The sequence below is a fragment of the Sturnus vulgaris genome, chromosome Z (genome assembly GCF_052056855.1).
Source record: "Sturnus vulgaris isolate bStuVul1 chromosome Z, bStuVul1.hap1, whole genome shotgun sequence".
NCBI classification, from domain to species: Eukaryota; Metazoa; Chordata; class Aves; order Passeriformes; family Sturnidae; genus Sturnus; species Sturnus vulgaris.
In genome coordinates this window covers 64,663,796-64,678,453 of record NC_142283.1, presented here as the reverse complement: position 1 = coordinate 64,678,453, position 14,658 = coordinate 64,663,796, and the positions used below count along the sequence as shown (strand labels likewise).

At 37.9% G+C, this 14,658-nt stretch overlaps 2 protein-coding genes across 4 annotated transcripts in view; one reads left to right on the top strand and one right to left on the bottom strand.

The window, feature by feature from the left end:
- The window catches only part of LOC148219882 (uncharacterized), a 222,140-nt gene that overhangs the window by 30,960 nt on the left and 176,522 nt on the right, over nt 1–14,658 (top strand). The gene's annotated exons all lie outside the window — the stretch shown is intronic.
- ANKRD55 (ankyrin repeat domain 55) overlaps nt 1–14,658 on the bottom strand; it is a 46,460-nt gene that overhangs the window by 4,782 nt on the left and 27,020 nt on the right. Inside the window, exons 7-10 of one of the 3 annotated variants that reach the window (XR_015799191.1) lie at nt 10,632–10,816; nt 8,807–8,974; nt 6,335–6,990; nt 926–1,155 (exon numbers count right to left, since the gene is read on the bottom strand). Coding sequence is in view for 2 of the 3 variants with exons in the window: in XM_014887022.2 (XP_014742508.1) it covers nt 926–1,027; nt 6,335–6,990; nt 8,807–8,974; nt 10,632–10,816 (1,111 nt within the window). In the remaining variant the exon portion in view is untranslated. The remainder of the gene's footprint in view (nt 1–925; nt 1,156–6,334; nt 6,991–8,806; nt 8,975–10,631; nt 10,817–14,658) is intronic. The other 2 variants (XM_014887022.2, XM_088155846.1) reach the window with 2 other exon arrangements.

Below are 14,658 nucleotides of genomic sequence, written 5' to 3'. Positions count from 1 at the left end.
TGAATCCTCATCTAATATACAATGGAGATTTGTGTGTTGTGGAACACAATAATGTGAGGTTAGGACACTGCTGGGAGTAGGGCTGGTGTCTGTGTATGAAGAGCACCCCAGTTCCTGGCTTGATCCAGCCTGGAACAACCACAGTCTTGACAGTTTGCTAAGACTCTGGGTGTGGGGTGAAGCTCTCCTGCTCTTTGAGACCACTGCTTCCCCAAGCTGAATGTGACCAGCAATGTGCCCTTGCAGAAACACAGCCAACAGTGTCTGGGGCTGCATCAGGAAGAGCACTGCCAGCAGATTATGACAGGTGATTCTTCCCTCTACTCAGACTGGGTGAAACACATCTGGAGTTCTGAGTCCAGTTCTGAGGCTCGCGGTACAAGAGGGAGGGGGATATACTGAAGCAAGTCCAATGGAGGGCAATGGAAATTACTAAAGGATTGGAGTGACAGCCTTAAAGGGGAGGCTGAAAGAGCTGGGACTGTTCAGCCTCAAGAAGAGAAGGCAGCTCAAAGGATCTTGTCAATATGTATAAATGTTTGATTGTGGGGAGTAATGGAGAAGGAGACAGACTCTTCTCAGTGGAGTCCTGTGGAGGGAAAAAGAATCAATGGCCACAAATAAGTAATAAGAAACTTTTTCCTCTCAGTGTAGTCAAACACTGGAAGAGAAGGCCCAGATAAACTGTGTAGTCTCAATATCCATTCATAGAGATATTTAAAACAAAACTGGGTGTGATTTCAATGTGCTGTAGGCTACTTCTCTGTGGACAGGGGGGTGGACAGACAGTCTCCAAAGGTGTCTTCCTACATCTGCCATTCTATGATGCTGTGAAAAAGCAAACATGAAACCTCTCTCAAGCCCTCAGACGCCAGCGATGGGGGCATGCAGTGTGATACTGTAACTGACACTTGTCTGTACTTACTTTTGTGGGCACTGTGGTTGGGTATTGGAGCTAGGCTGTTCTGTACAGGAATAACATTTTTCATTTTGTATTGGCCTATAGACATCCGCTGAAAACTTCTACCTGTGAAAGAAAATTATTATGGGAATAATTATAACTAGTGTGGTGCACTGTGCATTTCTGGCTTCCAGAAAAGAAAAGAACACTTACCTAGTATTTCTCAGAAATGTGTAATAACAAGAAACCACTGGCTGAAAAAAAAGAAGCTGTTGCTTAATTCACTTTACACTCATAGAAAGGACTGATTGATTTAGTATAACCTTCACATATAACCTTATCACTTCTTCTCATGTAATATAGGAAACATATAAAATAGGAACAGTTTATTAGGTCTCTATATTTAGACTCTAAATCTGTACAATTATTCAAATTGATGATTTGATTTCAGAATCGAAGCTTTAGTTTGCAAAATGCCCTGGTAGGGTCTCAGCCTTTGTAAGTATTAAAACATGGAGTTCAACTGCTGGTTGGAAAAGAACATTGAAGGCTATTAGCAGTAAAGATGAGCTTTGAGAGGGTTTTTTTTTTGCAGATGAAAGCACATCACAACAAATGGCAATATCATTTTCACCAAGAAGAATATATGCTGGAAAAGGAAAGGTTAATTGGTTAATTCTGACATGTCACAGGTTAAGATTAAAGTTAACTTAGGTTTAATACTATTAGAAAAGACAGTATGTTAGATGATATATTTCATCACATAAAGGACATGTCTAATACTGAAAAAAGTAGAAACTCAAGCACCAAGTCAATGTTTTCACCAGATCTTTTTCCTGAGCTGATCTTACTCTGTGATGCTTAGGTCCCTCAAATTATTTTTCTTATCACCAAATCTGTGGTGAGCCATGTATGAGTTGTCTTGGCAAGCAGCTTCTCATCCAGCATGGCTTTGCAATATAGCTCATTGAAGAGCAGGCATATGCTCTGTCAGCACACAGAGACAAGGGGAGACATGGAGTGCATGTAGCAGGACATCCTAAGCAGGAGGAAGAGATGGAATTATATTAATTGCCTTTGTGGCTTTGCAGTTGGTACTTGAAAATACCTATGTCTTGTTTGGCTTTGCAAGACAAAGCTGTAGAAAAATAGTTGTAGAGCAGCTGTAGAGCAGCACTGAAGTAGCTGTCACGACTGCTGTAAATATGTTGCTGACTAAACAGATTCTGTGTGGAAGGAGTTACAGTGGTGTTTGTCAGGCAAACCACCATGTCAGTGCAGCCTTCAGCTCAGCGTGGAGCAAGGTTCTGGTCCAAAAGCCACAACAGTTGATAGACATTGGGTCAGTCTGCTGGATCTTGTGGCTAAGCTGATGTGTTTGAGCTACAGCATGAAGAATTTTATATGAGTGAGTTCTGCCTAATAGAAATAGACTTCAGTTTGCCTTTCCCGTGTTTTACTCTTTATCATCTCTAGTGTCTAGTTGGTAAATTTCTTCTATAGACAGTGCATCTGCTTTGCACAAAGACCTAAATATATCAAATTCCAATACAGCAGAGAATCAATTGTTGCTCTCATTAGAGCAGTTCAAGTTATATTGGTTTCTGTGATGCTTATGCTGAGAACTAATGGCTTATTGTATATGTACCATTATAGCTTTGATGATGGGAGGTTGTTGTTGCTATCAAGAGATATGTTCATTGCTTAAATGGGGATATCTGTCAGCAAAACAACACTACAAAACATAATCATGTTTGCAAGGATGATATGACTTCTTGGAAAAGAATCCTTGCTAAAAGTTTTGGCATCAAGTGGAAGTAGTATTCTACTTTTCCTTTCTATCTGTTATAACATCTGGAAAAATAATTTTTCTCTCTTTGATACCTCATCTTTGCTGTACCCAAGAGCACACTTATGATTGCACTTATTTTTGAATAAATGAAAGGAAGCAATTTCATTCTTACAAAATGGAAGACTGCATTTGGGTTTTTTTACAGGTTGTTTTTTAAATTTTTTCTTTGCATTTAGGAAGGTGAACTACATAGTGGTGCATTTTGTGTAAAAGTTGTTGATGTTATGAATGTTTCAGAGTAAATTGGTTCTTAAATTTGAGAAAGCGACAGCCACACTGATCAGCTTTGCTCTGCCTTCCTAGCCAAAAAATTCTTCCTGTTGAACTACACTATACTGCTTATACCGTCATAAACTTAATAATAACCCATTTTTCACATTACCTATTCAAGCAAATAGAAGGTACTGGGCTTCTGCAATAAAACCTGTAATAAAGTATCAACTTACATCTGGAAATTTAGTAACCCAAAAGAGGAGTGGGTGATAAGCATCTCAGAACAGTCTCATACTTGAGACAGGCTTCTTGGTACCCATATCACTTGAAATTTCTCTACTTTTACTACTTTTCCCTGTAGAATATAGATGGCAGTACATTTTACAAAAAAGCGATGATTGCAAAGCTCGTAAGTACAAAATGTTTCAGATTTTTGATGGTAGCTCTATACTGTGGCTGGAAAACACTCTTGAAATTTTGAAAGTTTTTAGTATAGACTGTTTTTGCTCTTCTCAGTGGAGAGTAGTAATTCTGAGAGAAACCAGTGATGCCATTGGTAGTAGTAAGGTAATTACCTTACTCAGTGCTACACACAGCAACCTCTCCCCTTTGTGTAAGTGTTAATGCTCGGCTGGTAAATTGACTCAACTTTCAATCCCGGGAGCACAAAAAACAGAACAAAAAACCTTCAAAGGCTTTGGCACATATATGTGCCAGCTGCCTTTGTAGCAAGTGAGCATAAAAATTAGCTTTGACTTTGACAATAGTCATGGTCATGCAAGACAATCAACACTGAGTGTCAAATAGAGAAAATAATTTACAACCTGTGTTTTCTTAGATTATTGATACCCAGAATCCTGGCCTAGGTATTCAGTGATTAGGAAATTCCATGTAGTCCCTCCAGTCATGAATTGAGAAATGAAGTATTAACACTCAGTGTCTTCAAAAAACAGATACATTTTTCCCCCTCAACTAAGTCTCCCGCAGAAAGAAAGAAAGAAAAATCAATTTGAAAAAAAAAACCCAAACCCAAACCAAATTAAACCAAACCAAAAACCCCAACAAAACCCAACAAAATATATTTTTCCTTAGAGAGAGGGCTGCCTGCACAGCATTGCTGGCTGTAATTCTGGGCTGGAACCCAGACTTTGCTTCTGATCCCTGTAAGTCTAGCAGGCACAGCACACTGGAGACCTGGAAGCCCTGGAGCTCATACAGTAAATGCAGTTCTAATTCACAGAAAGTCAGGTGGCTTTAATTACAGGGGCCAACAGATTTAAACCACACACATAGGCATGCAGAGGGATATGCAGATCTTTTTATCACGAAGAAATGTGAAACAATATCTGTGTTGTGCAGTGCATTTCTGTCAGAATGCAATTCTCTTCCTCCTTAGACGATTTTAATTCACATGTTTCAGAGGAAGGTTCTTCTTGCCAGCTACAGGAATAATTTTATTGTTGGAAAATGTTGCTAAGGGGAGTTAGTACAAAGAAAACTGGGCTTAAAGGAGACTCAGGTTTTTTATTTTCTGAGATAATAAACTGTCAGAAGTAAGACTACTTACTTTCCCTTTGGGCATGCAAAGACAGCTCCCATTGTAATATCTAGATTTTTGTCATAGGATGTTCACAGAAATATTTTTTCTAGGAAAACTATCTACCCTTCCGTCCAGAGAGACGAGGATTTAACCATTTTCTTAGGACCGTAGTTAGGACTGTACTACAATATTAAGAAAAATCTATAATCACATTTTAAATAACATGGTAGTTACTTCTACATCAAATGTATTAATAGTCTATCAAATTCCAACAAGAAATTTTCCCAGAAATAGTTGTCCTCCAGTTTCGTTTATCCAGTTTGAGCTCATTCCTGCTACTGCTGTCAAGTTCAGTGATCTCAAATATCTTAGCCTCACTGTACCGTATTATAGTGAGGTTGTAAAGAACCCTGCAGGTATTGTGTTCCACATATAAGCTGAACCTTGCAGAATTTAGTGTAGAAGGAGTCGTGCAGAAGCAATCATTGCTGGGCATGTGGAGACTGAGGCTCCTATGGTTGAGTGAGTAGCTGAAGAGTGCATAGTAAAAAAGTAGTGACACCTATGGAACAGTTCTATTAAGCTTTTAGGAATGTGGCCTGATGTTCAGGAAGTGGCGCTTTTTAAATAGTTCTTTTTTACACCAAAAAGCTATTTCCAGCCTTTATTTGCACAATGTTTGTATAATGGCCTGTCATTCTGAAATTGCTGTCTCTGCTGTAGTTGTCAGATACGTGTGCAAAGATTTGCTTTTTTATAGTTCACTTCGCTTACATTTCAGTACAGTTTGCTGTACTATCATGCAGCTAACTTGGGGCTCTTCTTAGGGTTTCTCACTCCTCCTTCCACTGAAGGGTAATGGCTCATGTCTCTTGGGTTAAGTGTAGATTAACTTATTCTAAAATTTTTACTCCTTTTAATGGTTTACTGGAAAGTTTAGGGTTTGCTTTTGCTTGCTTCATTTTCACTTAGGTATTGCAGTGTTGGAAGGCATGCTAGATGTGTTTAATTTTGGCATGGGACTAACCCCAAAGGAGATGAATTTGGAGACACTGATATGTTAAACTCCAGAATGCAAGCCAGCCAAGCAGATTCATTTAAACATGGATATGAGTCAAACAAAATACTAGATCCCAAATCCAGCCAAACTCTCTTCACCTTAGAACTCTAATGATCTGCTTCATTATTATTGCATTACAATTTCCAGACCACAGCATAAAAGCATTTGTCGCATCTCTAAACTTAACAACATGTATTCAGCTTTGGAGAAACCATAAGAAGAGCACATCAGACCAAAGAGCTGGCACTCAGGGTGGCATTTAGGGTGGGAAGGGATGCCACGGCAGCCTGAAGTCAGAATATACCTGCAAGGTTAAAGTGGCATGGCATAAAACTGTCCAGTGTGGCACTGGACCTGCCTGGATCCAGAAACAGCTCTCAGCACAGTTACAGATTCAAAGGCAAGTTGCACATCCAGGACTAGAGGTGAACACAAGGCAGCAGGTGTGGTAGTGGGTGTTAATGTGCAATTCACAAAGCACATATATGACCTGGAGGCACTAATTGCTCAGATGACTTATTTGCTTCCTAGATACCTGCTTATTTGCTTGCTCATCAGATCTACTTAAATCTCCTATTTCCCACATCTAAGTACCTTGCTTCAGCTTTCAGCTGATGTCCCACCCACATGCTATCTGGTATGGCCACATAAAGAAACTGAAAAAAAATTAAAAATAGAAATGTTATTGGTCTCTACCTTTTTTTCTGACTCAGCTTGCCACATCAGTAGATATTGTAAGGTTTAGGATATAGAGAAGGAAAAGATTACCTGATGGAGAAGTGGGAAGTGAGGGAAGGCAGGGAGGGCATAAAAGCACATGGTGAGATCTATCAGAGTTTAAACCATTCATCAGTTTGTCTGAAGAAGTCCTAGTACAGACTTTGTAAGAGAGTCTTTTGTTAGAGTCTGTGTTCCAGGGATCATCCAGCAAAGCCTGGCAGCTGCCTGTGCTATCCAGCAAGTTGTGCTCACTCCTACTCTTTTGAGATTTGTGTGGATAGGTACTGGAGCTGGAGGAGAAGCTTGACATTTTGCTTTGGGAAGCAGCTAGGAAGGAATTGCCTGCAGTGATTGAAGGGAAGCTCTGGGTGGTGATGGGTGGGAATCCCTGACATGCTGATTGCTTCTTTTCTGCTGTGAGGTACATAGTGTCTGTGCTCTTTCTTTTAAAGTCAGGGGTGGTCTTACACTCATCTGAAATGTCTTTGCAATTTTTATTTATAATGCAATCAAAACGGGTGATGATAGCATCTACTTCTGAGGTCTCTTCTCCAGGATATTGATCCCTGCTTCTCTCCTGACTGGTTTTCATATCATCTTTCTTCTTTTTGCAAGAGAAGATCTGGTTCAGCATACTGAAGCGTCCTTCTTTCTTTATAAGTCTGCTTTTCTGGGAGGGAAACTGATGAACTGACTCAAATCTACTGGAAATACAAAACAAAATGTGATATCAATATTACCAAACAATGAGAAAATACCGTGTTACTCAATGAAAGAAGCAATATTCTCTCCAGATACATTTGCATAGGTGGTTCAAGAAAATTAGGATCCCAAATTTGTAATAAACAAAGACTGAAAATGCTACCACGCTACTTCATTCTTTCTTATTGGTGAATTGCCTTACAATCATCTTAATGTAAATTAGCTATCTGGGAAAAAACAAACAAAATTTTCTGGATTCAGCATTTACCAAATGTGAAGATCTAATGATAATGAGAAGAACATGCTGTGATCTTTTAAGTCAGGTAGTCCTTGTATTATGTCACATTTGGAAAAAGGTATTTCCAGTCATTGCAAACACTGTAAAAAAAGTCATTAGTTCACCATTCCTGTAATTCCTTTCCCCTTCCCGCTTTCCTCTTTCTCATTTGTCCTTTCCCTTGTCTTGCTTGTGCTGAAGAGTTCCACCATAGTTTCAGATTGGTCAAGATAATTACCTACACTGGTATTGTTGCCTTTTCCAACCCAGAAATGAAACCCAAGATAATTTTGGTATAGGAGGTAATATAAAAGTGGATCTTTATTGAAGGCCTTCAGGGCCAGTAATGAAAAGACGTCCACAAAAGCCCACCCCCCTAAAGGTGAGTATGTGTTTATAGAAAATTAGAATAATTGACAAAAGAGCATCAATTAGGAGGTCAAATAGTGATGGAATTCTCCTGCAGGTGAAGGCCCTTCTCTGGAATCCCTCCCTTGGTACCAGCTGTACTTTGTCCATGAGAATGTATCTGGAAGAGTTGTTCTCAACCTTGGTTCCCAGGAAGAACCAAGATAGGAGCCTTGTACCCTCCGGGGCTTGGAGCTCTGGAATTTGTTTTGTCTTTCTGCCTAGAGAAAGGCCATGGAAAATTACTGGGAAAACTAGTCACTACTACAATAGGCTACAGAGATACAAATGTAAGTGTGAAGAATAAAGAGAACATATAAAAGAGAAAAAGGCAAAACCAAAAATTGTATCAGTCTTGCTGTAGTGGTTTTGAGATGAAATTTTGGCTAATCCCTGACCTTTTCTAATAGTCTCTAGAGTGCAGGGGAAAGGGGAGAGGTAATATTACCTCTGTCTCACATTTGGAACACAAGACATAATAATAACTTCTGACTGGAAAGGAGGGGAAAGCACAAAGAAATTGGGATGTAAGTGCATACTTGAAGTAGAAGGACAGAAGCTAATTACATGAAAAGGAAGAATACATAGAAGGGAAGATTGTCACCAGTAAGTCTTTTGTTATACTTTTTAAAAGACAAGAACTCAGAATAAAAAAAAAAAAATCAAGGTAGAGAACTAAAGAAGGCTGGAATAGTACTACCAAACCTTTACTCTGAGGATGAAAGCTTGAAATTTATTTTATTGTCTGTCAAAGAAGCTTTTGTGTTCAGTCTGTCTGTCTGATTACATGAGCACACAGAGAGTGCACAGAAAGATTTCAAAGAAGTGGAAGTTACATATACCTGAGGGCTCAAATTATTCTGTTATACAAGTTTTCTACATGGAAGTGTCTGACTAAGAGCTATACATCTTCAGAATCCTCTGCTGCTTGGTAGAGTAGTACTGCAACTAAAGTGAAGAGTCTTCAGTAGAGAGCTGTAATGTTGCAACGTTGGTGGAAAATGAAATGAGTATTGCTTATGAATCAAGGAAACACCACTGAGGGCTCAAACGCTTAAGTAGCATTAAAAAAGCAATACATTTGTTTTCTAGTCAGTGACAACATGTGAGCAAGATGTGAACTTTACTTTTACCTGCTCTCCTGAGACAGCAGCTTGATGCATGCTGTGTGCCCACAGTATATTGCGTATGTTAGAGGAGTGTTTTCATTGATGTCTCGGGGGCTGCTGTCTATCCCCAATTCCAGCAGCGTCTGCACACAGTCAGCTTTCCCTGCTGCTGCCGCCCAGTGCAAAGGAGTCCTACAGGAAAGGGGGAGTATCATTACAATGGATGAACAGATTTACAATTGAAACCATTTATGACATAGTGAGGCGTGCACAAGATATGCTACTTGCCCAGATTCATAATATACATTTTAAGAAATTCTCCAGCCAACTTATTCCACACCATTGTAGCTGCACTTAATTAGCTGCAGATAAAGTAGGTATGGGGGTGCAGAATGCCTATACATTATAGAATAGCATCTCTTCCACAGCTGGAATTGTGAGTAGGAGAAGTGCCTGAAGTTTTCAGAGCAGAATTTGAAAAAAACCTTCATAGTGTCCACTGCATAGGGACAAACTCTTCTCATCTTTACACCACAATTAGAAGTAGTTGGCACAGGACTCTCCATGAAGGTAATAAGACAAGCCTCTCCCTGGTGAATGACAAGGACTGAACACATCTACTAGACTGCCACTTTACCAGTTTCTGAGTTCTATGATAGGCACAGACCAGAGCACATATAATTGTTCTGAATATTTGCAGGAGAATCAAACTGATTTTGTGCTTGACAGAAAACTTGCATCTTGTATTTGGAAGCTTCTGTCCAGTTTCCAAATTGTAGTATTTTGCTCTTGTGAAAAACCTGAAAGCATGGACAACACTGCAAGAAAAGTGTTAAAGAATAAAAAAATAAAATTGACATTTTTCTTTCTATTCCTTTTCAGTTCCAGTGATTTCATATTGGGTGTAATCACAACACAATAGAAACACAATAGAATGAAAATCTTATATATGTATTTGTAGTGAAAAGCTTCTCTTCTCCCTCTCCAAGTATAATACATTCTGTGGAAATATCTGAGCACATGGAATAGGTGGCCATGTCTTAATGAACTTTGAAGTGTAGGCAATCTCCTCCCTTTGCTCTTCTTTCCATAGAAACACAGCCTTTTCAACTACATTTTAATGACGTTTAGAAACTTCTCCAGAGCCCTGTTCATTTTATTTCTGTTCCGTTATATTGTGCTTTTCCATGAAGAATGATATTATTTTAAGCACCTGAAGGCCTAAGCCAAGAAAACCTTGGCTTTTGCTTCACTGAGCAGAATAATTGATGTGAACAGCCAGCTGGTTCTCTTTGCATTAAATAAATTTATGAGCAAAGTTCTAAGGAAGGTAGATGTGGGGTGAAAAAGAGGAAAGATGACTCTTCTGTACCTATAAAATAGAGAAATAATCACAGAAGGTCTTTTCATAATGGAAGGTGAGTGTCCTTTGGTCCTATAGGAGTATGGTATTTTCATCTTAAATACAACTAAGAACACTGCCATTTCTTAAATACAAATAACGGCAGGATCCTGGCTTCAAGTTGCAGGATCCTGTTCTATTGTTTTGAAAAGAATGCTCACTTTTGCTTGATAGAAGGTGAGTGGTGGCAAAGTCCTTACATAAATAATCTCTTTTTCTAGCACAAACAGAATACTAAATATCATTCCTTCTAGTTGGTTATCATACTAAGTATGATACATGTGAGCTGGACTGGTTTGCAGTGTTTCTGAGCAAGCACAGTTCTCTGTGGAGTGCAGGGCATTACTAGGCCATGGCCTGTGAAACAGGAAACATGATTATATAGTAAACAGAGCTGGTCTCAGGTTATTAGAAAGGAAGCAGCAATTTCAGAGTTTCCATGGTTACCTGTCATCCACATCAAGGGCCTGCAGGTTGCACTTTGGGACTTTAGCCAGGTCACTGATGATATCACTGTAGCCTGCAGCGGCAGCAATGTGCATGCATGTTTTGCCATTCTCATCATCATAATTTATTATTGATGGTCCCTGCCAGTGGTCCAGAATGATGGAACACAAAATCCTGTTGCCACTCTGGAAGGAAGTTGAGAGAAGGAAAGTGTTTTACAATGGAACTCACACCAGGCTGCTAACTTCTCTGCTAGAGAATGCTAAATACAGTAATGGTATTCTGTGTGTATACCAGAATCTCCAGATAAGAAAATCAAAACCCTCCAGTCTCCAGATTTTGAGGAACTGTGCTTACTTTATGAGTTTTCTAAAACACTCTGAACAGTGTAAACATAATAAATAATGAACCACTGCAAATATCTCCAGAAGTTGTAGAATGTAAATTACTTAATAGAAATTACTTGTGTTTTTTTGCTGTTTTGCTAATCCAGAATCCAGAAACACAAGCTTATATTTTGCAACAGAAATTTAGGGGTGAAAAGAACCTCAGAAAACCACCTCATATCAGTAAGTCAGTCTCAGTACACTTAGAAAAGCCATGTCAAATATTTGTTCAAGTGCTTCTTGAAAACTTTCTTAGCTAGTATGCTCCAGTGTCTGGTGTCTTATAAAAAGTCAACATTGTTCTCTAACCCACAAATGAAATTGAACATTTTATATCCTGCCTTAGTGGAAACAGAGCAAAAAGAATTCATTACTTTTTTATAACAACAGAAACATAAGGTTGAAAAGATCTTTCTCTATGATCAAATTCAACCCCTGCAATCACTTGAAGCTATGTTACATCATCCCTCTCATAAACTTACCTTGTCCATTAAGCAATTAGGGGTTTTTTGCCCCCATTACTCTCAAAGGAACACAGTTCAAGAACTTCTTTGCTTTAATGATTTGTATCTCTAATTTCTATTCAGACTCAGGGCTGATTATATCCTTTTATTTCTGTTCCAGCATTATTATTTAGATTAAATACTTATTTCCTCTTACTGGTACTTGTTCTTCAGATGTATTTATAGACAATCATCACAACTCTTTTGAATTGTTCTCTTGCTCTCTAACCAATCATGGTCTTTTCAGTTTTTTGGTTTTTTTTAATATCCTTTCTGTTTCTCTCATTAACCTAGTAACCCTTTTCCTTTTGTGTTTTAGTTGTGTTTCCTTGTAGAGGGATGATTAAAATTGTACTAGTCAGACAAAGATGTTTTTGCCAGATCTTACACAGTGACACTGCTCTTCCTTATTTGTGTTAGAAATGCCTCTTTTGGTATGTCATAGAACAGCATTTGCTTCATTCACAGCTTTGTCCCATTAGAAGCTCCTAGTCATTTTAGAAAGACCTTTTATACCTCAGTACTTCTCTTCCTTAGCTGTTTCCAAGCACAGAGTTTCTAGTTTTGGGGAGGACCTTCTGTTACTAGCACCTAAGTGCATGACTTTCACATTTTTTCCTATTCAATTTTGTCCCACTTGTATTACTCAAGATTTAAAGGTGATCCATATCCTTGTATGATATCTCCATGCCTTCCTGTTATTGTCTTTCAGTTTTTTATTATTGGTAGATTTTATCAGAAAGCTCCTGTATTATGTGCCAAGTTATTATGAAAATATTAAACAAGAGCAATATCAAGTCTTATCCCTTGGAAAGTAATTTTGTTTCAGCCTCTGTTCAATTTTTAATCATACTCTTGTCTTCTGGTTTTTAAGACACAATTTCTTTTGCTTGTCTGTACTTTTGTATATTATTTTATAAGATAGCTATTTATTCTAAATTTATCTTTTAAAGATGGCTAGACATCCATTATCTCAAGCCTCTTCTATACACATTTCTTCTCTGCTCTTGGGATTCAGCTTCCTTCCATATTTTCCACCATTGAGAGGATACATTCCAGGTCCTTGGAACATTCTGATCTCACAATTACTCAGTCCAGCTGAGAATTTCCTTAATTTATCAAAACATCTGCCCCTGAAATCAGGAATTTTGTTTTACATGTACTTTGTTTACTCAGATGTTTAATTTAGAGTCTAATCTTGATCATGTAATTCAAGTTTATTTTCTATGGCCAGCATTTTGTAACTTCCTAATTAACTGTGTTTAAATTGTTGCTAAGTTATAGTTATCTGAATATCTAATGAGGAGTGTTGATCCTCATGTTCAGGAATACTGAGGTCCTATGAATAACTGTTGTTTTTATTGTCCAGTCCCTATGCCAGATACCAATATCCTCCATACTAGTGTAATTCCTAGTTATTTATTTTCAACATTAGCATCAGTGAAATCTCTAGTCATATTCAGAGCTAAATAAATTTAGAAGTCTATTGCATACTTCTAGTACTACCACAATAAATATCTGTTACCATCCTTCTCTAAGTGAGTTTTGATACAAAAAATAATTAACATTAGCACCTTATTAGTTCTGTATTCATGTTGTAGTGACTCTACTATTCCTCCAGTTTTACACTGACTTGCTAAGTCCAAATTTCGTACCCTGCAGCTACAGTTTCAGTCCCTCCATGTACTTGCACAGCTCTTAGCATTCACGTAAGAAATTTCCCACTGTTCTTACTGGCATTTTGTACTTTTACAGTATGTTTGGTCTCCCACCAATCTTCTGTTTTCTAGACTAAACAAACCATTTCAACCTCTCTGTGCAGGTCAAGTTTTCCAACCCAGTTATCATACTTGATGCTTACTTGTGGCCTGTTTCAGTTTGTCTACAGTTTTTTTCAACCATGGCACTCCAAACAACATAATTATCCAGCAGAGGCTTCTCTCCTGACATTGAAAATTACTTCCTGTAGCCCACATGTACTATACTTCTGTTAATATGGTTAATCCCAGAATGATGTTTGTTTGATTTATATTGGCACCATAACTTGAAATCTACTATCTTTTTTAATCTGCTGGTCTATCACTCTTAATTTTGCACAAAAAACTTTAATTTTTCAAAATTCTATATTACAGTGTTATTTTTTTAATTTCAGTAAATAAAAACATTCTTATGATACATCCCTGGTTGGACTGTATATGAGATATTCACCTCCAAAGATTATTTGAACTGTCTTGAATGTGACTGATAGAGAATATGTGATGTGTGATAGAAGTCCCTGGTGGATTTTGATGGCATCACTCCTTATTCTTCCCCTGTGGGACATCTTGGACTGAATTCTAGGTCTATCATAACAGGTTGTGCTTAGAAAAATTGTGCTATTGATATCATTTAATGTGACTAAACTTGCATGTACTGCTCAAATCAGAAAGAAGCAAAGAATTAGCCTTTCAATGATCACTGTATTTGCCATATGCTTAGCAAGGCTTCTGTTCCATGTGATGAACTTTTATCTTGTTGTCACTTTTCCAGAATTTTTGTGTTTTATTACATGGGATTAAACTGATTATTTTACATTCAAACATACTATACCTAACAGCTTCTTATCTGAGGACGCAATAATTGCTTCGAAGATGGCTACAAAAATTCTGCCTCATTTTAACAATTCAATCAAATTGTTACTTCGATTTTCTAAGTAATGAAAGAATATTTCCTAATATTTGAACCTTCTGCTGAACGAGATTTCTGGGCAACTGCTCAGTGGCTTTCCAGTTCTCTCTTCTTAGGAATGCTTTCTTATCTTTAAATTCATCTTGGCTCTTTTAAATTGCACCCAAAATTCTCCTAAAATGCTTACAGTGCCCTTATTCTTTGATTGATAGCTTTGAGCTGTGGTCGTCAAAAATGTAGTGTTCCCGTGGTAAATTTACCACAGAACTATTGTTAGACCAGGATGTTCTCTGGTAAATTTACCATAGGAAAATTATGTATTTTTGTAACCTTACTGTATGCATCACTAAATTTCATCTTCCCTTTTTGTATAAAAATTGTTTTCAGCAGAGATTCAAACATTTTCAGAGATTATTAGTCATTTTTGCTATGAGTTTTTAAATAGTGTTGCAGTCCTTCTCCCCCCCCCAC